This window comes from Sparus aurata, chromosome 17 (assembly GCF_900880675.1).
Source record: "Sparus aurata chromosome 17, fSpaAur1.1, whole genome shotgun sequence".
Taxonomy (NCBI): Eukaryota; Metazoa; Chordata; class Actinopteri; order Spariformes; family Sparidae; genus Sparus; species Sparus aurata.
This window is the reverse complement of record NC_044203.1, coordinates 1,504,071-1,529,033: the sequence shown is the minus strand read 5'-3', so window position 1 is coordinate 1,529,033 and position 24,963 is coordinate 1,504,071. Positions and strand designations below refer to the sequence as shown.

The 24,963-nt window shown below is 40.7% G+C and overlaps 1 protein-coding gene across 2 annotated transcripts in view; it reads right to left on the bottom strand.

Moving 5' to 3' along the window:
- Positions 1-5,491: 5,491 nt before the first annotated feature.
- Positions 5,492-24,963, bottom strand: part of taf2 (TAF2 RNA polymerase II, TATA box binding protein (TBP)-associated factor) — an 89,501-nt gene continuing 70,029 nt past the window's right edge. For both annotated transcript variants that reach the window (XM_030393818.1, XM_030393819.1), the window contains exons 23-28: positions 24,521-24,590; positions 23,806-23,915; positions 10,629-10,858; positions 7,117-7,281; positions 6,858-6,960; positions 5,492-6,758 (exon numbers count right to left, since the gene is read on the bottom strand). In XM_030393818.1, coding sequence (XP_030249678.1) covers positions 6,460-6,758; positions 6,858-6,960; positions 7,117-7,281; positions 10,629-10,858; positions 23,806-23,915; positions 24,521-24,590 — 977 coding nt within the window. In that variant the 3' untranslated portion in view covers positions 5,492-6,459. The remainder of the gene's footprint in view (positions 6,759-6,857; positions 6,961-7,116; positions 7,282-10,628; positions 10,859-23,805; positions 23,916-24,520; positions 24,591-24,963) is intronic.

Sequence of the window (24,963 nt, the reverse complement as noted above, 5' to 3'; positions counted from 1 at the left end):
ACCCCGGAAATTCAATTTTGGAACTACTATCATTCTTAGATGCTTTTGGCTCGGTCTCAGGCTAGAAACTGTACATCCAAAAGACCCAAATACTAAACTTCAGTTACAAACCTAGTCAAAACATTACTTCTAAGATTCAACTAAAATGGGATCTAGAACATATGAAGTACCTGGGAGCCAACATCCCAAAAGATTTATCAAACTTATACAACTTAAATTTTGATCTAATAAATAAGAAATTAAAGGAAGATATGAAGAGATGGAATCTTATTTCAATATTAAGTTTTAAATCTCGGATTGAATCGGTAAAAATGAACATCTTGCCAAGGATACTATATCTATTCCAGACCCTCCCAACTGAAATTAATGATAAACAATTCAACGAATGTGATAAATTATTATCACGTTACATTTGGCAGGGGAAAAAAAATGAGAATAAGGTTCCAAACTCTTCAATTATCAAAAAATAAGGGTGGACTGGCTCTTCCCTGCCTAAAAGATTACTATATATCGGCCCAGCTAAGGATCCTGTTCTGTTGGTGCGTCTCAGATTACAAAGCAAGATGGAAGGAAATTGAAGAAAACATATCGGGGATGATGCCAATTCAAGGAAGAATAGGGGTTAAAAGACTAATTAAATTCTTGATGGAAACAGGAAATAAATGGATCAACTTATCCCTGAAAACATGGTAGAAATGATATGTTAGAAGAGGTAAAGATTCTGAAATGGTGCTGCTACGATCTTGACTTTGCCCCAAATAAGATGGATGCCAACTATAGGGGATGGGTTAGCCGGGGTCTCTCCTCATATTGTACCTTGTTCAACCAGTCAACACTGAAGAGCTTTCAGATATTGAAAAGACTACATGGTCTCAACAATAGTGACTTTTTTAGATATCTTCAGATATGCCACCACCTAAACAGCAATATGTTAAAAAGTCAAAAGGTGTTTTAAAACAGTTTATTAAAAGTGTTTATCAGTGCTTATATGAAAGATTCCATGCTTAAAGTCATCTCTAGACTTTATAGAGGCCTGCAGGAAATAAAAATAGTGAAAACCACACATGTAAAACAAAAATGGGGCAGGGAAACCAACAGCTGCCTTTCAGAAGATACCTGGATTAAATACTGTGAATTTCAGTGGAGGATAACATGCTCAAAGTCATGGAAATCTTTCGGCTGGTAGTGTCTCATTAGGTATTTCACTACACCTGCTCAGCATGGCTACCATACAGGATCTTCTAGCTGTTAGAGGTTGTGTCGTTCTCAGGAAGCCAATCACTACCATTTGTTCTGGGCCTGTCCAAAAATAAATATTTTCTGGCGCAAGGTTTATTCAGAACTAGTAACTATATTTGGAAATGACATTACATTTAACTGGGACGAACTTCTTTTTGGGCTTGTACACTCAGCAAATGTAAGTGTGAAAAATAAATATTTATTTGGAATACTGAGTCTAGCTGCTAGAAAAGCCATTACAAAGAAATGGCTCAAGCCAGACGTCCCATCTATAGATGAATGGTATGATATTATTTACGATATGTAATTGAAAGAATCACTTTTTCAATGAGGCTCCAGCAATCTAAATTCAGTGACATCTGGAAGCAATGGAAAATGTACATTTCCCTGAAACGCCCTTCTTTTGTTTAAGTTTCTTTTCTATATCAAGATGTACTTGATTGGTTAATTATTTTGCTGTAATATTGTGACAGAAAACACCCCATCCCATGTTCATGTTGTGTTACGTGATAAAATGCTTTGTAGAAAAAAAAAAAAAAAAAAGAAAGAAAAATCTAAATAGGGTTAGGACAACAAAAATCAGACAAAGTCGAGGCTGAGCGAGAGCTACAGTGGGGCAAAAAAGTATTTAGTCAGCCACCAACTGTGCAAGTTCTCCCACTTAAAAAGATGAGAGAGGCCTGTACTTTTCATCATAGGTATACCTCAACTATGAGAGACAAAATGAGAAATAAATAAATAAATAAATAAAAAATTCCAGAAAAATCACACTAGCCTCTTTCACACTGCCGTTTGCATGCGGGGATCCTGCGCCAATTCTCTGCACCCTCCTCTGTGTGAAAGTTTCAGATGCGGAGAGGGGGGAAATTTCAGTCTGGCGCTGATCCGCCTCTGGAGGTAGTATCAGGGCCGCATTATTGGTGAGCCGTCCCAGTGTGAACGGATAATCCGGAGGCGCGGAGCGAGGGCGTGTCGGTCTGACAGTCTGATAACTGCACAGGTCCTTCACTCAACTAAATACAGAGAAATGTCCCACAAAGCAACGTTACAGGACCGAACAACAGTAACGTAGTAACTGTAACTGTCTTTAGCAACTTATATGAGGAAAACAAATACCACAGCTGTATGTGGAGAAGCGTCTGTCCTCCTGTCCGTCCTCCGCCTGTCCTACCGACTCTTCCTCACATTTCTGCCCGAAAAACAGCATCTGTCACCGGCAAAAAAAAAAAACTTTAACTCACCGAGTTGTTGACTGCGGTCAAGCCAGCCGTGGTTCGCGTTTGCTTGGTCAAATCAGCCGCACGTTGTTTAGTGCGTAAGGATATTTCACCCAACTTTGACGTGGAATAAAAAGCTTATTTTCCATAAGTAGTCCAATATTCATTTACTGCTGAACGTAGTCCTTCCTAGACTACATGCATGCATAATATCAAGTACTTTTACTGTGGACTTTTGAGTAATCCTCTGTCATAATCCTTAACAGAGGACATGATTAAGTACATTTCACCCAACTTTGATGTAGAATAAAAAGCTTATTTTTAATAAGTTGTCTATGATTCATATACTGCTGAACTTAGTACTTCCCAGACTACCTTCAGGCTGAATATCAAGTACTTTTACTGTGTACTGTGACAGAGGATTACTCAAAAAGTACACAGTAAAAGTACTTCATATTATGCATGCAAGTAGTCTAGGGAGTACTAAGTTCAGCAGTTTATGAATCATAGACTACTTATGGATAATGTTTTTTATTCCACATCAAAGTTGGGCAAAATATCCTCAATCTTATCCTTTTAAGGATTATGACAGAGGATTACTCAAAAAGTACACAGTAAAAGTACTTGATATTATGCATGCATGTATTCTAGGAAGGACTAAGTTCAGTGGTATATGAATATTGGACTACTTATGGAAAATAAGCTTTTTATTCCACGTCAAATTTGGGTGAAATATCCTTACGTTTTTCCTTTCGCCCTTTGAAATCCGGACGCAAACCTCCGTGATACCTTCAGTGTATTACCGGGAATAATTACTGTAAAAGTATCTTAATTTTCACGGGTCTGACTGTGTGACTGCAGTCTGCCCCACTGTCACTACCAGCAGCTCTTTAGAGCGGTGTCATTACGATTACCGTAAATGTTCGTATGTTCGCGCACTAGAAAACAACGTGCGGCTGATTTGACCAAGCAAACGCGAACCACGGCTGGCTTGACCGCAGTGAGTGACTGAGATGAAAATAAATCACCGCGACCGTCAGCTCTCCGGACCGAGACTTAACCGAACTTTCCCCCAGAAAACAGCCTCCGTCCCCGCGAGTGACACAGTCATAGTGTCCTGTTTACTGATGGTGATTATGTATAATTATGTAATTTAGCGCGAAAAACTTTACTCCTCACTTTCCAGGTGGGTCAGGATCTCAATCACTACACATTATAACAGCATCTATATGATTATAAACTGTCCGCGGGTTTAGATTAACAGGGAGAACACCTGGGAAACACCGACGTCATCAACATGACGTGTACCGTCACGCCTCTTTAGGAGCCGCAGCGCAGCTTTCTGTGTGAATTACACACGTGAAGGTGGAGATGCTTCACTCTGTGTGAATCACCATCGGCGGAGAATTGGCGAACCACCGCTCCGGAGATAATGCGGAGAGGCTGTTTAAAAACGACTACTGTCTGATAAAGAATTTATTTGCAAATTATGGTAGAAAATAAGTATTTGGCCAATAACAAAAGTTCATCTCAAAACTTTGTTATATACCCTTTGTTGGCAATGACAGAGGTCAAACATTTTCTGTAAGTCTTCACAAGGTTTTCACACACTGTTGCTGGTATTTTGGCCCATTCCTCCATGCAGATCTCCTCTAGAGCAGTGATGTTTTGGGGCTGTCGCTGGGCAACACAGACTTTCAACTCTCTCCAAAGATTTTCTATTGGATTGAGATCTGGAGACTGGCTAGGCCACTCCAGGACCTTGAAATGCTTCTTACAAAGCCACTCCTTCGTTGCCCGGGCGGTGTGTTTGGGATCATTGTCATGCTGAAAGACCCAGCCACGTTTATCTTCAATCCCCTTGCTGATGGAAGGTTTTCACTCAAAATCTCATGATACATGGACCCATTCATTCTTTCCTTTACACGGATCAGTCGTCCGGGTCCCTTTGCAGAAAAACAGCCCCAAAGCATGATGTTTCCACCCCCATGCTTCACAGTAGGTATGGTGTTCTTTGGATGCAACTCAGCATTCTTTCTCCTCCAAACACGACAAGTTGAGTTTTTACCAAAAAGTTCTATTTTGGTTTTATCTGACCATATGAAATTCTCCCAGTCCTCTTCTGGATCATCCAAATGCTCTCTAGTAAACTTCAGATGGGCCTGGACATGTACTGGCTTAAGCAGGGGGACACGTCTGGCACTGCAGGATTTGAGTCCCTGACGGCGTAGTGTGTTACTGATGGTAGCCTTTGTTACTTTGGTCCCAGCTCTCTGCAGGTCATTCACTAGGTCCCCCCATATGGTTCTGGGATTTTTGCTCACCGTTCTTGTGATCATTTTGACCCCACAGGGTGAGATCTTGTGTGGAGCCCCAGATCGAGGGAGATTATCAGTGGTCTTGTATGTCTTCCATTTTCTAATAATTGCTCCCACAGTTGATTTCTTCACACCAAGCTGCTTACCTATTGCAGATTCAGTCTTCCCAGCCTGGTGCAGGTCTACAATTTTGTTTCTGGTGTCCTTGGACAGCTCTTTGGTCTTGGCCATAGTGGAGTTTGGAGTGTGACTGTTTGAGGTTGTGGACAGGTGTCTTTTATACTGATAACGAGTTCAAACAGGTGCCATTAATACAGGTAACGAGTGGAGGACAGAGGAGCCTCTTAAAGAAGTTACAGGTCTGTGAGAGCCAGAAATCTTGCTAGTTTGTAGGTGACCAAATACTTATTTTACCAAGGAATTTACCAATTAATTCATTAGAAATCCAACAATGTGATTTCCTGGATTCTTTCCCCCCATTCTGTCTCTCATAGTTGAAGTGTACCTATGATGAAAATTACAGGCCTCTCTCATCTTTTTAAGTGGGAGAACTTGCACAATTGGTGGCTGACTAAATACTTTTTTGCCCCACTGTATTTTCGGTTTTATACTTAAGTGACTGGTTCAAACTGGTTAAATGAGACAAGAAGCATATTCATATGTTTTCATATGTCAAGTATCTTTCTACAATCGTTTTCCACAAAGGCATCAATACTCTTTGCTTCTACCCAAATATGAGATATTTTTATTCAATTATTTTTAAACATAATAAAATCAACAAATCTGAAACAGAAAAATTACAATATAAAAAAGGTAAAATGACCAAAGTAATGCTGCATCCTTTTTTTCAAATGACTCATGACCTCATTGACTAGTTGATCAGTGCTGCATGAACAAACCAATAGAGTGATGTAGCCAACTACACAGCTATGCTGTTTGGATGAATTACTCCACATGGATCTTTCTTGGGTGACATATTGCAAGTTGTTTTTATCTACAGTGTATTTAGAGTACATAATGGGAATAAATGCTGAGAGTATTTATCCCATGTCAAGAGTCTTAACATGGAGATTGGTTTTGTCTTTATTGTATTCAAGAGAAGATGAAGTTATAAAAATTAAAGAGAAAATTACATCACACTTTTGATACCCCTCTGGTTATGTACATGGGGAATATGGAACTCTGCATATTCATTTCATTGTTTAAACCACCTAATCAAGCCCAGGAAGCACTGCCAGAGTAAACTCAGCCATAAATGTTTTTGTGGAGCTGGATTCAATCTAACGAAGACAATCTAGTTAAGACACTTGAGGCTGGCTAAGATAGTATTTGCCTGTTTGTGAATCCACAAACTCTCACAGGCTGTGTGTGTCTCTGGTATGAAGACACAAGGATACCTCTGGAGGGTTGACCTTAATGACACTGCAACCTCAGTTTGGAATTCCATGTATCCTGTCTCAAGCCAACATACAGAGCTGTTTCTGATGAGGAACTCAGTGTTTTCGTTCATCTCAGGATTTAAACACTGGAACGGATTCATTTTCTTTCACACTTTTATAAAAAAATTGTCTTGCTATATCATAATACTACTGAGTAATGAATATCTGAAGCAGTTAAACATGTTCACGATGTATCCATTAAACCCTGATGAAAACAACTGGAAACCAATCTCCCCTCCAGATATTTTAGTCAGACAAAGATGGCGAGCGCAGTGACCTGCCGCTGGCCGGGCTGTTGCTGTAGGTGTGGGAGTTGTCTCTCTCTCTGTCCTTCTCCTTATCCCTGCTTTCGTGTTTGTGCTTATGTTTGTGTTTGTGCTTGTGCTTCTTCTTCTTCTTCTTGTGCTCATGGTGGTGGTGGTGATGGTGGTGGCCATGTTCGCTGCCATGTTTGGAGGACATAGAGCCAGTCTCTTTGGCAAAGGAAGGCACCGGTGTGGTGGGCATGGAGGGCATGGACTGTTCGACCGATGGTGGCTCTTTACCTTGAGAGAGAAAGAGGACAAGTGTGTGTTACCAAATTATTTGTATTTGTATTCCTTTTTCAGATGCAAGAATTATTCTGTGTGTATGTGAGTGCTCACCTGGTGTTGAGGGTCTTTCCAACAGATTGAGATGATGGTGAATGAAGGCCTGACTATCATGAACAGTCTCCATATCAATATCCTCCTCTTCCATTGTGTTGAACTACAGCAAACCAGAACTACATATTAATACCAGATAGCACCAATAACCAACCAGCAGTATTTTCTAATAGAGGCTTTGTAGATTGCAGAGATGCTATTGTAACATGACACCATTTTAGAATCAAACTAAAATGAGTGAAATCAAACTGACGGTTACCCTGATCTTGAAGCGTGCCCCTCTTCCATCATCATCCTGCTGCTGCAGGACCTGTCCTGGCTCTGGAGGGGAGCCCAGTGGGGTCTCAGCCTTCCTCTTCAGGCCCTGAGGGGGCTGGCCCACCCCACACACCCCTAATGAAATAGGATCTGGCTCTTCATCCACCTGGCAGAGACAAACAAAAACACTTGAATACCAGTCTTTTCCCTTGGTTCATGGAAAAGATAAGGACACATATTTGCAGCAGGTTTGGGGTAGCATACGCCCAGATGGATATATATGTTTAACGTGGGACAAAAAGGTGTCTAAAATACATGTTGCTGCTGGTATGGTTTCTACTGCAGGTAGATGACTCAGGGTAAGTACCTCATACAACCCCAAATCTAAAGAAACTATCACTTTAATATGTAGCACATGAGCTTACTTATGACTTTACATTCTTTTTTTATGATAATGTAAAATGTATGATAATAATAATGTGAGTTTGCAACACACTGAAATTGTGTATATGAAACCAAACAGAAAAAGAATGAAAAATGAATATTATTGTTAATACTTTTGATAACTTGGCAGCAGCTCCCAAGGTTTTTGTCAGTGATGTAATTTCAGGCTGCAGGACAGCCTGAGCCCGGACCAGGATAGTACTGACTCAATCAGCTGTCAGAGAGATGGTTTGTAACTGCCAGAATTGTGCTCTTCACAGTTGTTCTTGGTAAAACTCTGATGCAATGGGAATGAGGTAGAGCCAAACACTGTTGCAGCACTATAGTAGCCATAATTACATAGATCAAACCTAAGATAATGTTATTTAGTCACTATCTGTGAGCCATCTAAGAACCTTTATGTTGCAAAACTAAATCAAAGACATACAATGAGAAAGAACATCCACTAAGCAGCTCACTGATTACATCACCACTGGCATAAACTACAGGAACCTTGCATGATGTAGTATGTCTTCAACACATTCAGTGCGTTTACATGCACAGCTTAGTCAGATTACAGCCATAGTTCGACTATGCTGCTCAGTCGGACAACTGCAATTATCCGAGTATACATGCCAGTGAGAAAATCGAATTACTGGCCGAAAGCGCGTCATACCCCGGTACGCTAGGTGGCGCTGTACCCATTTCAACTAGTGTTAACGGCGCACCTCCGGCTGACCTCTTTACGTCACCAGCTGCCTCGGCATTCAAGAAAGATGGCGTACGAAGAGCGAGACGAAGCTACATCTTTGTACACTTCGTATATGGTGTACATGATAATTACACAGACTAGGGGCACTCTGGCGCTCTTTCTTGTGGTTATTTCGGAGGAAAGCCGCCACCGTCCGTCTACTTCCGGCTCACGGCCCCGGGGAAAAATCTCGCGCCTGCGCAGAACGCAAAATCCGATCCGATCCGCTGGAAACGTATACATGCAGGAGTAATGCGACTTTCAATCGAATAATCTACGTAGTGTAATTCGACTACGAGAAATCCGATCCGGTCCGATTTTAGTCAGACAAAGGTGTATACATGCATCTTAAAAATCCGTTCATAGTCAGACTAACGCAGTAATTCGGTTTTCTTGAGTGTCATGTAAACGCACTGAGTGTTGACTTGAACTACACAGTTTCTGGTCAAAATAATACAATGATTACTTGCAAGGCTTCTGGATTCACAAGATCACATGAACACACACAGTGGTTGAATCAATCTGTCTCCTGTGAGACATGTTCATGGTTTCTGTGTGACAACCAGCAAGAAGCAACTGTCATCTGAAAACAACAATGATGGCTCCTGGAGAGGTGAGTCTAGTTGTTATATCAATTACTTAAGAACTGCTCTTCTTTAAATGAAATACACCCTCCAAAGAATGGCAGTGAAAGTCTTTCCCAAAGAAAAGGGTTTTCGTGCGTCTCTCGACTGGTTTCAGTGAGAGTTGATTTAGAAGCAGGATCTGCTGGGGTTAACTCCATCTTGCTGTCAGTATGACTGATGTGAGTTAGCCCATGCAGACCATGACGGACAGATGGTTCGTCTAATCACGAGCCAATTTTTGACGAAGGCAAGATGGGATGGCCAGTAGCTACTTTAATACTCACTATATTTTTCATATACCTTTTTTCCCCGTCTATCCCTCTTCTTCTAAAGCAAGCTTTACCTATGATAGAGAAACAACAGAAAAGGAAGCTTGGCTTTTGGATTGTGAGCAGTACGCCACAAGAGGATTTACACCAGTGGCATCTGCAGAGTGGCCAGCCAGACCAGATGGATAAAACATTACAGAAAGCGATGCGACTGCCCCAGGAAGAGAGGAAAAGAGGCGGTATAAGAGCTAGGCTGACCCGACTTGGACTAGGAGCTGCTCCTCTTCCAGCCCTTCTGCTGGCGTATGTCCAGATGGAGGAGAATAAAGTGGATGAGGTGCGAATAAGGTTCACTCAGTAACATGAAAACAGAGCCTGATGTATGCACATCTTTACAGAAATGTGGTTAACCCCTAACATCCTGGATTAAGCTATGGATGCACTGAATGGACCATGTTCAGCACTAACAGGACTGCAGCAAGAGAAGAGGAGAAGGGCATTAAATCTACATAAATAGTAAACGCAGTTGAAGTGAATGGACAGTGTTCACCAGATGGTAGAATTTCTGACGCTAAAATATTGACCATATATATTATCTGCCAAGAGAATTCACCAGTGATTTTATAGTTAGTGTATACATTTTCACAGATGCCAACTCAAAAAATGCACAGCAGGAATTGTATGATGTCATCAGCAGCAACACATCTAAGCAACCAGATGGAATTTTCATCGTGGCCGGTGATTTTAATCACCCAAACATGAGAACTGTTTTACATATATTCCAGCAGGAATATCCTAGTCCATGTGTATACAAATATTCCTGGTAGCTAAAAAGCCCTCCCACTTCCTTACTTTGATCGACAGATAATATTCATCTGCTTCTTTTGCCTACATAAACTCAGATAATAAACCATCAGTACAAACTGTTAAAGTGAATAGACAGAAGAAGCTACAGATGCTAACAACCTGCCGTTGTGCATCTTGAGCATCTTTGGTGACATTACATTGCAGCAAATGTGTTTATGACGTGGTAATCACAAAAACAGTACATTTATTCTCCAACTAGAAGGCCTGGATGAATGTAGAGTTGAGAGCCATAGGATGTGAAACTCCTTAATTCATCATCGACACTCAATTTTCTAAAATAGATGTAGCTAAAGACTAGACACAGTTTTGTTTTTTAAACTTTTTACGTTTTCAAATTATGACAATTTACCTTGTAACACTGTAACCTTTAAAGTATTTCTTAATGTGCTTGCTAGTTTCAAGTTCATAGAAGTGCTATGCTGAAGACCATCTAGCATTATGACTATGAGCTTTTAAGGAAAAAATTGTTAATAACTTGCTAAATAACAATTTAGTCCAATCAGTAGTTCATCAAATGTGCCTTCTATATACACTCAACTAACTGTCCTGCCAGTCAAAATGACCCCAAACCACTTACAGCTGTGTAGCTCATGCCGACACCATGGATGCCAATACTGGCAGGCGTGTCCATGACGGTGCCAACACCAAGTTCAGGCTTAATGGTGGGGTTTAGGACAGCTTTCTTCTCCTTCAGGTTAAGCACGAGTCCCAGTTCTGGCAGGGGCAAGCATGAGGGCCGAGTCAAACCGAACAATGTATAGTAGAGGTTCACGGCATCACAGCGTAGCCGCCAGTCATGGGAGGTACCTGAGAAAAAGAAGGGAAATACGGAGTGATGAGTGAGAGCAGACAGATGTGGGAAGAAGACAAAGCTGTTTGGATCAAATGAGCTCGAAAAAAGGTGATAAATGGGCACTGACTCTTTGTAACTGACCATTTTCTAACCAGGGAATTCCACTGGTTGCATGTATGTTGTTGAATGGCCCTGCTACGGTTTTGCTACAGTTTTCATCATCCGTCAACCCCCATCGGCTACTTTTTGATTGCAGCATGGCACAGCACCGCCAGGCAGCTGTAGTTCCAAGACTGAGGAGTTCCCGCAATAATTACAGAATCATGGGCGAGCGCAGTTAAAGGGATAGTTTTTTTTTTTTTTAATTGGGGTCATATAAAGTACATATCTATAGTTGGTCTATTCCCTACCGTAATTGCCGATCAGCGCAGCCTCAGTTTGGAGAAGTAGAGAGCCGCTCCAGCCCAGACGCTCAGCTCTGTACTACACTGAATGGAATCCAGATGCAAAGCGAATTTTAACCACCTAAAACCTAAGGCCTACCTAAAAAAATCTGTATCAGTTCAAGTATACATTATATAGAGAAAATTCACACCACTTTACATGGCAAGTCAGATCGCCCTTTCTTTTGGCACTACAGTTTCTCAACCGTAGAACCTCCGTATCCCTACTGCTGAAACTCTGACCCACACAGGTGATCTGCGAGCGGCGAAATACAGTGCAAGGGCCAGTTGCGCTAATGTTAAAGGGTACAAGGAGGTTCTACGGTTGAAAAAATGTAGTGCCAAAAGAAAGGGCGGTCTGACCCCACTTCAAAAAACCCAAACTATCCCTTTAAACTTATCCGTTATAAATATATAACGACAAACAACGACAAAGGGTTGGTGTTCCCAAGAAGTATTAGATTTTTGTGCTGGCGTCAACACGAAGTGTTCTATTATGAAAATGAACAGAATTTTATGTTGTTGATTTGGCTGACTTCCTGTCTCTGTGTTGAATTCGCCTGAATTGATGTGCCGTGCTCTGCATCCGACAGTAATAGGAGCAGGGTTCGTACACTTTTTTAGCAATAGTTTTCCATGACTTTTCAATGACTTCTCATTACCTTTCATTGAATTTCCAAGACCGAAAATCGGTGCCTCTAAATCAAACCACAGACACATCTTGATACACTCTGTCATGTTTTAATCGCAACACTTACACAGTTATCATTAACAGATGAACCATCTGACCTCTCTCCATCACAGAGAGCAAGAGAAATGGAGACCAAAAAGTGCTTTAGGGCTAGGAATACCATCTCCTGATTTCCCAAATCAAAGTATCTACACTATATTGCCAAAAGTATTCGCTCACCTGCCTTGACTCGCATATGAACTTAAGTGACATCCCATTCTTAATCAATAGGGTTTGATAAAATAACAGTGCAGAGCCTAAAAAAAGCCAGATACATGGTGAACCAGTCGGGATTGTGGAAACCTATAAATATTTAGGAACCATATTTGACTCCCATCTTAAATTTGACAAAAACACAGAGTCACTTGTCAAACGGGGACAACAAAGAATCCACCTGATGCGGAAACTAAATTCTTTTAGTGTTTCTAAAACCATTTTATGTTCCTTTTATTATTCTTTTATTGAGAGTCTCTTAACGTTCTCTTTCATTTGTTGGTTTAATGGTCTGTCAGTGAAGGACAAGAACAGTCTTAATCAGATCGTTAGAGTCTGCTCCAAAATTATTGGAGTCCAGTTATCAGATCTGAGTGTGTTCTGGAAAAAACGTGTGGTCCAGAAAGCAAAATGCATCCTGAAGCAGGGAGACCATGTCATGTCCAGTGAATTTACTCTGATGCCCTCAGGGCGACGCTACTCTGCACCCCTGAGGAAGACAAATCGCTACTCAAATTCTTTTATCCCTTCAGTTATTAGGTTGATGAATGCAAATTTTAATGAGTAGGGTTGTGCTTGTTATTTATTTATTTATTTACTTGTATATTGCACAGGTACATGACATCGCTGTTGGGAACCATGAGTTGAACTGATTTACTGATAACAGAGTTGGTGTGTCAGAGTTGTATGTCTAATAATGATTGTTGTATGTCTTTTTTTTTTTCTTTTTTTCTTTCTTTCTTTTCTAACTTAATATAACTGGGAGCTGTAAACTGAATTGCCCGTATGGGATAAATAAAGTTTTCTGAACTGAACTGAACTGATATGACGTCAGTCCACCCTTTGCAGCTATTCCGTCTTATTTTTTCCCAAATTCTGTTTTTTTCATCATGTCTTCATACAGTAGTATATTTTGTGTTTTTATGGGTTTCATTTGGGTTTCATTGAATAAAAACATGGTCAGCTCTCAGGCAGATCCAGTAAATGTTTGCATACCAAAATTGTTCTGAAAATTGAAGTTGTAAATATTAAAAAAAATAGCAAAGATGACCAACAAAATGAGAAATTATACTTGTGCCGTTATGTCAAGTTAGCATACTAACCAGCTAGCATTGAAAACACCAACCCTCCCCCTGTCCTCTGAGCTCCCAGCCCAGGCAGAGTCAGCTAACAGGGCTGTGGCTAACGGGGCTACCTAGCTAACAGCAGCTACCGTTAGCAGCAGTTAACAGTCACTCTGGTATTATATGGCGATAATATGAATCGGACAGGTGGCTAACTCTCTCGCATTACAACTTTAATTATGATTTCTCAGGTCTGCTTCTTTGCAAAACAACAGTTCACCTGACACATACAAGCCGTTCGGGAACTGCTCGGCTCTGTACTGAGGGGTTAATGTCAAGTTTCTCAGTTATTTCGCCGACGAAGACGGAGCCGTGGGCAGCCGCTTTGCCATGATTACATTGTTTTGATGGAGGAGCTCAGTCTGTAGGGAGGGGGGTGGCGGTGACTTGTTGTGCCACCCAGATTTGCCTCCCTCCGTGCAGTTTTCCCCAGACATACGTTCCTCTTCCACACGAAAACAGCATTTCAGCGAAATTATGTCAAATTCCACGATATTCTGCGTTAAAAAGTAGATTCTGTTTTAATCGGCCAATTCCACGATTACATGTCAATTTAAATTTTAATTGCACATTACATCATTTTATTTATGTTTTACGCATCCTTAATATTATCCACGCAATATTTCCATGAGTTTTCCAAAACTTTACGGGAAATGTTATTTTTCATCAACTTTTCAAGGACCTAGAAAATGCATTTTCAATTTCCAAAACTTTTCCAGGTTTTTCATGACGGTATGAACCCTGTAGAAGCCTTGCGTATATGCTATGGAATGGTCCGGACTGCCGGAGCTGCAATGGAGTACACATGCAATGTAGCAGAGCCAGTGGAGGTACACGCATAGACTAGAGTGAAACCTATAACTGGTAGAATGTAGGGGTTAGAGGTAAAAATTCCCTTTTTCCAAGAATACCCCAGCAATTAATCCTGAGCTGCATGTTAATTTTTGACATTACCATAGATACACTGTGAACAAAACTAAATACAAAATAATCACCTCCTAATGCCACGAGATCTGATATGAGATACTTGAGTAGCCGTGTATTGAGAGTTGCAGTGGATTGAACATCACAATCCAAAGGCCAGGCGCCCACATGCTGAATGGGCTGTGGCTTTGGAAGAATGTTTAGATAAATTACTCTAACAGCAGCAAAATGTGCTCTAAGTTTGTGTTCCTACAGAACTGACCTTCAGCCAGTGAAACATCATCCTCTGTGAGTGTGTGTGTTTAACATGCAGGGAGCTTGGGTTGTGGGGGAAGAGGAATAACGCAACCATCACATTCATAATATATGATTTAAGCTTACCACACTAAGGTCACTCTGTATTTAGACTGGCTGCACATTCAGGCTGTCCAGCAGCCACCCACACCGACTGACTGACAAACAAAAGTTCACTGGAAATAATGATCCGTCAATATTTTTCTTCATCTTTCAAGCTTGTAAGTCAATAAATAAAATAACATGTTGCAATGAGAGCCACTTGTCTGCAGGAATCTGGAATGGTGAACTTATACTATATTTCGGTATTGAGGTGGCATGTATTTGGATTGGCAGACTGAACCGCTATGGCCTGGCTAGCTGGCTGAATGACAAAGAGGACCCCCTGGAAGAGAGAGAAATAATGAAACCTGAGGACACAATAGGAGCTAGAAACATGTGTGTATATGATACAGGCAAAACACTGAAAATCAGACCATAAGCTTCCGGTGTGTGACAGCAAGAAACCGGTTAATAATAAAGGAAGGCAGGGAGCAAAATATTTGATCTGAAACAAACTTTTACTCCCCGAAGCTACTGCATCAACTTCCATGAAGAATGTGGTACTTTCTTAATACAGAGGGTCATTAGGTATTATTAGGGTTGTGAACAATAAACTGATGCGACCGGATATTCGGTTTAACAAGTGAGAAATACGGCTGCGTCGGTAGCAGCCTCCTCAATCGATACGAAATAGCCATGAATTCCTAGATGGGTATCGCAAGACTTGGAATTGGTTGGCAGCTTCACACAGTTTGCGAGACTTCAGTGAACTTTGCCCCAGACGGGGTTTCTGCAGGTTTGAACAAGGCAAATTTAAGTCTTTATTAAGACTATTTTGAACTAAATTTAAGACCTACACGAAGTACGAAAAAGTAAGGTAAAAAATGCGATCCCAGAATTACTTTAAAAATAACCACATTTATTGCCATTCATAGAGCAACCCAAACAATGAAGAATGGAGTGAGTGAGTGAGTTTCAGGGTTATTATAGCTTTTACATTTTCATTAGTTATTATTTTAATTTAGTTGCCCAGAAAACAGCCCCCCTCCCCGCGAGTGACAGTGTCAGACAGCGTCCAGTTTACTGATGGCGATTATGTAATTTTGAGCGAAAAACGTAACTTTGACACTTTCCAGGATGTTTGGTGGGTCAGGATCTCAATAACAACACATTATAACAGCATCGATATGATTATAAACTGTCCGCGGGTTTAGATTGACAGGGGGTACACCGGGGAAACACCTTGAAAACACACAGATGTCATCATCATGACATGTACCGCCACGCCTCTTTAGGAGCCGCAGCGCTGGCTTTCTGTGTGAATTACACAGCGGTTCATCTTTAAGGTTGAGATGCTTGGCTCTGTGTGAACAACCAACGGCGGAGAATTGGCGACCTGCCGCTGCGGCCATAATGCGGCGTCTCTGTGTGAAAGGGGCTACTGTGTAGAGACAGCTGCTAAATGTTGGCTGTTTAGGCCCACTTTTGACATGGGAGCAGACCAGCACGATGCCGTGACAAACAGGCACTTTTTACGAGAAGGAAAGATGTATTGCATTTGATTTTTACAAATACAGTACTTAGAATTACCTTGACCTGGATGACTGAGAACCTTCATCAACATTATGAGCAAAGCTTGATGGTTTGCCCTGTTTCCTATCAGAGCAAACCAATACAGAAATCTGGAGATTAGGTGATTTAGCCACACAAGTGTTGTATTACTCATTTGAAAACCCAATAATTAAAAGCTGAACCAACTCTTCACTGTGATTCCTTTCAAGTTAATTCAAAACCTCTTGGGATTGATTGTAGAGGATTAATCGGTGTCAGTGTCCAGTCAAACATATGTAGAAGGGGGAACTAAGTAAAGACTAAAAAACGCAATCTGTTATCACCTCTTTTTTATCAATTTGATTGATAACAGATATGTCAATTGTTTGCCCCAAGAGAAGGGGTAGAGATCCTGCATATACTTGCCCTGTAGCTGCCTGAACTGTTTGAGCACACCAGAGTGGTGTTGCTAATCTAGTTTTGAGTCCCTTCCTGTCTGGTGACTGAGTTTGGCATGCGTCAGTTCAAAGAGGAACCCTGGTGGTGGTCTAAATTCCACATCATATTGAAGTAGCCAGCTGTGCGGCTGGGAACTTCAGATGCTTTAGAAAAAAGTTCTTTTAATGAAGTTCATGACACAACAACATCCGAAGGGAGGGTTTCAGAAAACATTCAACAGAACATTCAACAGAACCATAAGGCTGTGAAGTATCTCAACAGAATGGCTCCTGTTGTGAAAGATATTATCAGTGCCATTCTTGACAGGACCTGCTGTCATTCACAGACAGTAAAGCCTCGTTTCCATCAAGCAGTTCAGTTCAGTTTGTTACACATTAGAACATTTTTGTATTTCCACTATCAAATGTTGTGGATGGTACCAAATGGACCCCTCAATGTTGTTCTGTTTTTTTGTTAACCTTCTGTGAAATGGCATGATTTCACACAGACACTTGGCCCAGTTGCTCCGTACAATTCCGAAGCGTCATTGTCCCTCCCCCCAGTCCCACTCTGGCCTGCAATCACATTGCTCTGGCCGCAACCGGGCCTGAGCACGTTTACCTCCTGTACATATGTCATCAGGTCACAGCACGGTTGCAGCACAATGGAAAACAACACAGAGAACAAGACTTTACTGAGTTTTTTGTGGCTTATTTTGTGTGTTTTCTGTCACAGATGGCCCTCTCACATTCCTGGATTTCTTGATTATGCAAGGCAGCGTAATACACATGACTATACTTAATGTCCACGTTGCGCAGCCATGCTTGTGCTTGCGCATTAGCAACTGTACTGTGCCGAAGCACACCTCTTTCCAACCGTGCCAGGGCCCAGAAAGGGTACTGTGCTTGAGCATGATATGGGGTGCTCACACGGTCAAACAAACTGGACTTTGGGGTTCAAATGTACTGCCTAGTGTGAGTGTGCCCTAAAACAGTGGTTCCCCCAAGGGGGCCCCAGAGATCACAAGGGGGTGCACACAACTTTGTCTGCTCTGAGGTTGTGAGGTTACTAAAATTATATTTGTGCACATTAATGAGGTTGATGGACGTGCTGGCACATCCAAATCACGTGACCAATTTAAGATGATAGTAGCACATCTCCACTTTCAGCGGTAATTACTAATGGGTTTAGGTCTAAAAATTTCAGCATCGAACGGGGGAGCAGACAAGGCTGCCCTTTGAGCCCACTTTTATTTGCTCTTGCCATGGAACCTCTCGCTGCAGCCATCAGACAGGATACTAACATTGAAGGTATTCTCCTAAACAACTGGGAGCATAAAATTTCGCTGTACGCCGACTATGTTTTAGTTTTTTAAAATTCGCCAAGTCACTCTATTCCCAAACGAATACAATTAATCACTAAATACCGCTCTTTCTCTGGATATAAAATACATTTCTCCAAAGTGAGGCTATGCCCCTCCTTAGTACATCTAGGGTAGAGTCTAACCTCTCGCAACCTTTCCGATTGTCCCCAGGTGGCTTCACTTATTTAGGGATAAAAATCTCACCTTGCCTCAAAGAGCTATACAAGCTGAACTTTTGTGGCTCCTCTCTTACAAGCAGTGAAGCATGACATTGAACGATGGTGTGGTCTCCCCTTATCTTTTCTTGGACGCATACATCTGATCAAAATGAAGATCCTCCCACGCTTATTATACTTTTTCCAGATGCTACCTATTATTTCGTCAAGAAAATTTTTTGCGCAGCTGAATAGTTCAATTATATCGTTTATCTGGCATAAAAAGAGGTCCAGATTAAGATACAACTTTCTCTGTCTTCCTGTTAAAATGGGCGGTTTAGCGGCACCTTCCTTCTCATTGTATCTGTGGGCTGCACAGTTTAAATTATATATATACTGACAATTCAGCCTGGCTCACTTTAGAATCAGCTTTTTTAGATGGGATTCCCTTGCAGAATATACTTTAAACCTCGCCTGAGAAAGCTGCAATTCTGTTAAAAGATAATATAATTTTACAAAATATGGTTAATTTTTGGCATAAAGTCAGGAAATTAGAAGGACACAACAACTGTTTTTCTTTGCTAACCCCAATCCATGATAACCTTGACTTTCCTCCAGGCCTTCAACCTGGCCTTGCAGACTGGCATGATAAAGGTATTACAGTGGTTGGAGATCTCTTCTATGAGGGCTCACTCTCCACATTCCAGTAGGTGAAAATTAAGTATGGTCTGACCAAATTCTTACAAGGAGCTTTGTTTAGTCTAATCTGAGGAGTTTCCCCGGTGGGCTGGCCACCTCTCCTATAGAATCTTTACTGATAAAAAACACTGACCTTAAATTCTTTACCAAAAAGATCTATAAGATCCTTTCCTCACTTAAGGTCGATAACTCAGACAAAGTCAGAGGTAAATGGGAGGCTGATCTGGGTACCATTGATGTTGAGGCATGGAATGAGCTGATTGGCCGGCCCACTAGGGTCTATCTCTACCTGGGAGAGACAATTAAAAATTTTACATGGATTATTTATTAGCCCTAAGGCCCGGCACAGAATGTATCCACCCCTCTCTGATTTGTGTCCTAAATATCAAACTTCTACTGGCTCTTTTTTTCACTGCTTGTGGAGCTGTACTCTTATTCTGCAGTTCTGGAATACAATCAAACAACAGCTCACCCTCATCTTTAAACGCCATTTGCACCTTGGTCCAAGGACTTGTTTGTTGGGACTCAATGATGAACTTCCTGCTGATTTACATAACAGAGACCTCCTTCACATTCTGCTGCACTGCGCCAGGAAATCTATCCTTGTCCTGTGGATCCCCATCCCTTCATCAGTGGCTAAAAATTGTGTCCAGTATCATTCCATTTGAAGCTTTCTCTACAGCATTAAAGGACAAACCTTTTCTATTTTTCCGGACTTGGGATCCATACTTTGATTACTTAGGCTTTAATGCCTCTCAAAAGGATGAGATCTGGACTCACTGACCTGGCATGAGTACGAGACACTGGTCCGCTATCATCAACTTAGTGGTAAACAGGTGATAGAATTAGACTCGGATGCTCTCTCCCCTCTCCCATTCGTTTAGTTTTTTTGTTTTTTTGGCTGTATATCTTGTATTTTCTATAAGCACTTTGTTGATCATACCTTGTTTATGTTTTTGTGCTGTCTGTTTCTGCTTTGCGGAGTTCAAAAAACATATTGTTTAAAAAAATTAATCAAATACATTTTTAAAATAGGTGGACGTAGCAGTAAGACGCAGCCTCCGTGAGTCTCGGTTCTGACTTATGTTTTGGTGCGGCCTTCAAACTATATACCAGTTTTTAAATTGTGTTGATAGGCCAAGTAAAACCGGACTTACGATGAATAGTGACCGCCACGCTTTTCGTGAACATTGCCATTACGTTTGCGGCGTGTTTGGTGCAGGAAGAAGCGATAAAAATGGGCTTTTCTAACGAAAATGTCTGCAAGCAATAGTGTTTGCAAGCAAAAAACCCCTTTCCTATTGGTGGAAAAAGACACCACACCAACCAATCACAAAATTGTATGGCAAAGCACGTGATTTGGTTGCTGAGGAACAGGGGGAAGTTGGGGGAGGGACGGCGGCGAAAGAGTGACAGCGACAGTGACAGTGATAGCGAGCTTTGACAGCTGAGAGATTTGTGACATTTAGCGTGTTGGTAGTGTATAGTTAATGTGTTATGTAGTGTTCGGTGTAGTGTGTTTAGTGGAGTTGTTTTTTGTTTAATGAGTCAAATCAATGAGGAGACTACTGAATGTGGAGCAGGCAGTGCAGCTCTTCATTGAGCTGGAAGGAGCTGAAGGAGACCTGAGCCTGAGGCATTGACTGCATTTAAATGGAAATAGTCACATATAACTTTGATGAATTTGTGCATACATTTTTAAAATTTACAAACAATTTATATTTGCATTATAAGTAACAAAAATGGTTCGTTAAACATAATTGCGGTTTTCACAGTAAAAAATCTCTTTCCTGCTTGAAAAAAGTAACTGTACAGTCAAACATGTGAGGTTGTGCTGAAAATAATGACACCAAACAAGGCAAGGTAAATAGTTTTTAAGGTGAAATATAATGGCAAAATCAAAAATGGTAAAAAACGGCCAATTATACCCTGGACCCCAGAGGTTTAAATTTATAAAATCCCAAGAACACACCCAACTGGAGAATCAAAACTCTGTATAATCCAAATTGAAACATATTTTTGGTCCACATTTAAATGATAAAAGTTTGTAATTATTCACTTTATTCTTTTAGTGTCTGCGGTTTGGGGTTGGGGGGGCCTGGCTTGTCTTGGACACAGGCAAGGGGGGCTTCAAGGAAAAAAAGGTTGGGAACCACTGCCCTAAAAAGGTGGAGCTGAAATACTTCAGACCACTGACTGCTCAACTGGAACAGCCAGAGTTGTCTCTGACTGCACTCTGATCGAGGCTCCCAGCAGTTGTCTGTCTTGCTGCCTATAGACTTTTCTCAAGCAAAACTTCTTGTTGTAATAAACAATCATACATGCTTTTCCTAATGAGTGTATAGTCAAGCAAGAGAGAGCGAGAGGCAGAAAAACAGTGAATGCTAGTTAAGAAGAGGAAAGAAAAGGTTACCGGTTCGTATGTATTGTCAGTTGTTTACTCTTGAGAAGCTGCTTATTTATCAGCTGACACACTGACTTTCAACATCTGAAAAGACCAGTCTCCCTTGTTGTTTTCCAACTGCTGGTGAAGTGAGAAAAGATTACCCTGAAACCAACCAGTATCATCCCTGTTTCCATCAGGAGTGCTGAACAAATCTTGTTACTAACGTGATCAAAGGATTTTATATCAGAACTATATTGGTGGAAAAAAGGCTTGAATCATGCCTAAACAACAAGATGAAATAGTTGATTTTAATGTTACCTACAAGCATAATTAGTTGCAGATACCTAACTTACGTAAATCCTGCGTAAATTATTTATTTGAACTTAGTTTAACTCTAGTTGAAACCAGAGATAATATGTTGGTGAATTAAAGGTTGTCTTCAGCCTGATGCATGCACTGTGTTTATGACTGAAGTATTGTGAGAACAGTTCTTGCAAGAAAAAATGAGCACGTATTGAATAAACTCTCAACAGAGTTTTTCCAAGACCTGTGGTTAGATCAGTTCATTTATGGTTAGATCCATCAACATGAGAGTAGAGGGAAAACCAAAATGAAATTTGTTCTTGAGTGAAAAAGACAAAGAGTAACTGGCCAAAACCAGTCATAAAATTGATCATTTGATGCTTACTGAATCCAGTAATTAGTTATACTATATCCACAAACCTTAGAGTTAAGCGACTCTCAATACTTAAAAATTAGTCATGTGAGTATGTCGACACAAAGAAACTGGTTCAGTTAGGCTAAAAGACTGATATCCTGTCCTTTTCCTTGTGAACCGGCTGGGCATATACTCCAAACACAACTGAACTTTGCATGTTTGTGCAGGAAGAAAGAAGGTGAAATTTGTCTTCGAGGCCACAGTGTGAACAGGCTGGTTAGTCCATAGTCACTTTCTCATGGCAGAGCTTTGTTCACTAAATTGGTTTTACCTTTTCATTAGGGATGTAACAATATACAGTGATACCGTTGTGGCATAGTGACAATATCTACCAACATATCACATGGTTATTTTCCTTGTGAAGTTCATGGATCGAACAAGGGACATCAGTATTAATGCATTCTACAATCTCTCCTTGGCATTGTATCATTCTGTTTGAACAGCAGAGGGCAAAAAGAAGGCAGAATCTTGTTATTATGGGTCCCATGTTAAGCTTGATTTGTGCTTTTGCATTGAATCAACGACATACCTAAGGTGTTGCCTCTGTGTAGGTGCGTGCCAAAGAGAATTTTCCACGTTCTCTTTGGTGCTTAGCAATGGTACAAATAGGGATTGTGACCTGAACACACTGCAGTCTTCAGCTGTTGTAGTCCCTCCTGACTGGTCAGCAGCTGCTTATCTTGGATTACACTCCACCTCTCTTCACTGCCAGAATGTCTCTGGGTGAGAGACAGAGCCTACTCTCTACTCTTATCCTCTTGGGACACTCTTCACTGCAAGAGTATAACTAGGCTCATTCAGAGCCAACAGGCCTGCCCTGCTGCTGCTGTGCCACCAAGCCTGTCTTCTTCACATAACGAGCCCAGAGATACTGCAGTGTACCACACCAGTGGTAAATCATAAGCAAATATGCTTATCAAAAACAAGTAATAACTCTATAAAAATTGTCAAGCTTTATTTTTCCAAGTAAAATAACAATTTAGGCTGTATGCAGAGTAAAGATGCACAGTTAGTTGTCAGTTAAAGGGATATTCCGGTGTAAGTTTAATCCATGGTCCAACACACCGTGAAACTGTGTTAGACTCCCTCTCGAGAGATAAAGTTTGCAGACCGCTAGCTAACGTAGTTTTAGCATCCTCAGAAACGACCGCACGACAACAATACACTGCAGTAAATGGATCCAAATATAAAACCGCCATCAAAAAGCCACAAATAATGCTCAGAACAGCACCAAACTTCAGCAACATTAGAAACAGGGTCCCAGCACATATTTCGAGGCATCAAACCTTTGATATCGTTGCTGGATTTGTCGGAATAGATAAACAAATCTCACCACCCGAGAAGCCTTCCTTGTTGTGGGGAAGCCCTGTAAGTCGATTACCGAGTGCAGTAGAGTTCCGCAGCTCAATGATGATCATTACTGCGGGACTCTACTGTACTCGGTAATTGACTTACTTGTATAAGAGTTACCAACTGCACCTTTAATCGGCCAATTCCGCGATTCCGTGATCGCGGAAATCATATTGCCCTATATATAGTCCAATCATTCATTGTCGATGATAATTCATGGCTAGTCTTTGCACATACTTAGGTCATGACTAGACATCTATTTTACTATATTAATATGGTGATAAATTTGTGTGGTGGACTATTTATTGTGATGATATTGTATCATGATTTTTTTAGTATCATTACATTCCTACTTTTGAACTGTACCTCATCAATGACAGTGAATCAGTGAATTATTTTTACAGACTTTAAAGCTCCCAGGTTTAAAGACTTAGTCTAAGAAGCGTGAAACAAAGTTAGCCAGCTAGCTATACTAAAAAGCTAGGCTAAGAACATGTATAGGCATAGGGTGTGTGTGTGTGTGCGTCGCACCTGAGTTCATAAGTTTCCAGAGCTGGTCAACCAGAGCTTCGTTACACAGAGCTGAGTCAGTTGTCTTTGTGAAAGGTGGATTTTTACAGAGCATACCAAGGATCTCATGCCTGATTGAACAAGAAATAAATACTTACAAACACTTAGATAAACATTTCTGAAATACCCATATGTACACTTGAAGGTTTATTGATGACTGGCTCCAAATAACTCCCTTTCAAAAGTCATTTCAGGCCTGTTCTACAAACGGTACCATAAAGGAAAAGCTAATATGAGGCTGAAGCAGTTTAACAGAGACAAATCAAGTGGTTATCTTCCACGACACAACATTTTGGATTGAAAATCCACTTTCTGCGCTTCCATGCACAGTGTTTTCTCACTGAGCCAAGAGATACTTGATCAAAATTTAGAAATCTAGGCTGTGGCTGTGTATTTTGTCCCATGCTGATCACACTGAAATAACTTTTTCTAATGTGAGGTTAAATTTGGTCATCACAGTGACATTCTGTTACTTTATCAAACAAGAACAGTCATCAGACTATAAGTATTCTTTTTTAATATTCTAGTTGTATTACAGTGTAATGTAAAAGTCTGATGTATGACAGAATTAAGCATAATGGCATACAAAACAAGGAAAAATGAGATGAGGTAACTATAGTTATACTGTGAAAGACTGTAATAAATGTGTGTACATGTATGTTAGCTGTTAGCTCACCTGACATAATGACATGGGTCATTCCTGACCATGCTGAGCAGCCACTGCAGTTCAGTTGAGTTTCTTTCAACTGCAGGACAAAAAAAACATGCAGACAAGAAAGAACACTACTTAACTGAAAACAAGGACATGTCATTAAGGTAAACATCCTCAAGATACTGAAGATGTGTCACAATAAAACAAGAAGAATATATCGGTGCGTTTCTTTCAACACACATAAACGTATCTCAATCAGAATGGGAAGTATGGTAGGTACTGGTGGTAATCTATGGAAGATTTCAGACACAAACTGTTGTTTCAGACTATTGAATGGCTGTTGAATTTAAACATTTATCTGTCAGTAGCTGATGTTCATATTTCATAAAATGAATTTCAAAGCCTGGTCCTTATTATTATATAAAATAATTGGATACATCTATCTTAACCAGCGTTCCCAAACCTAT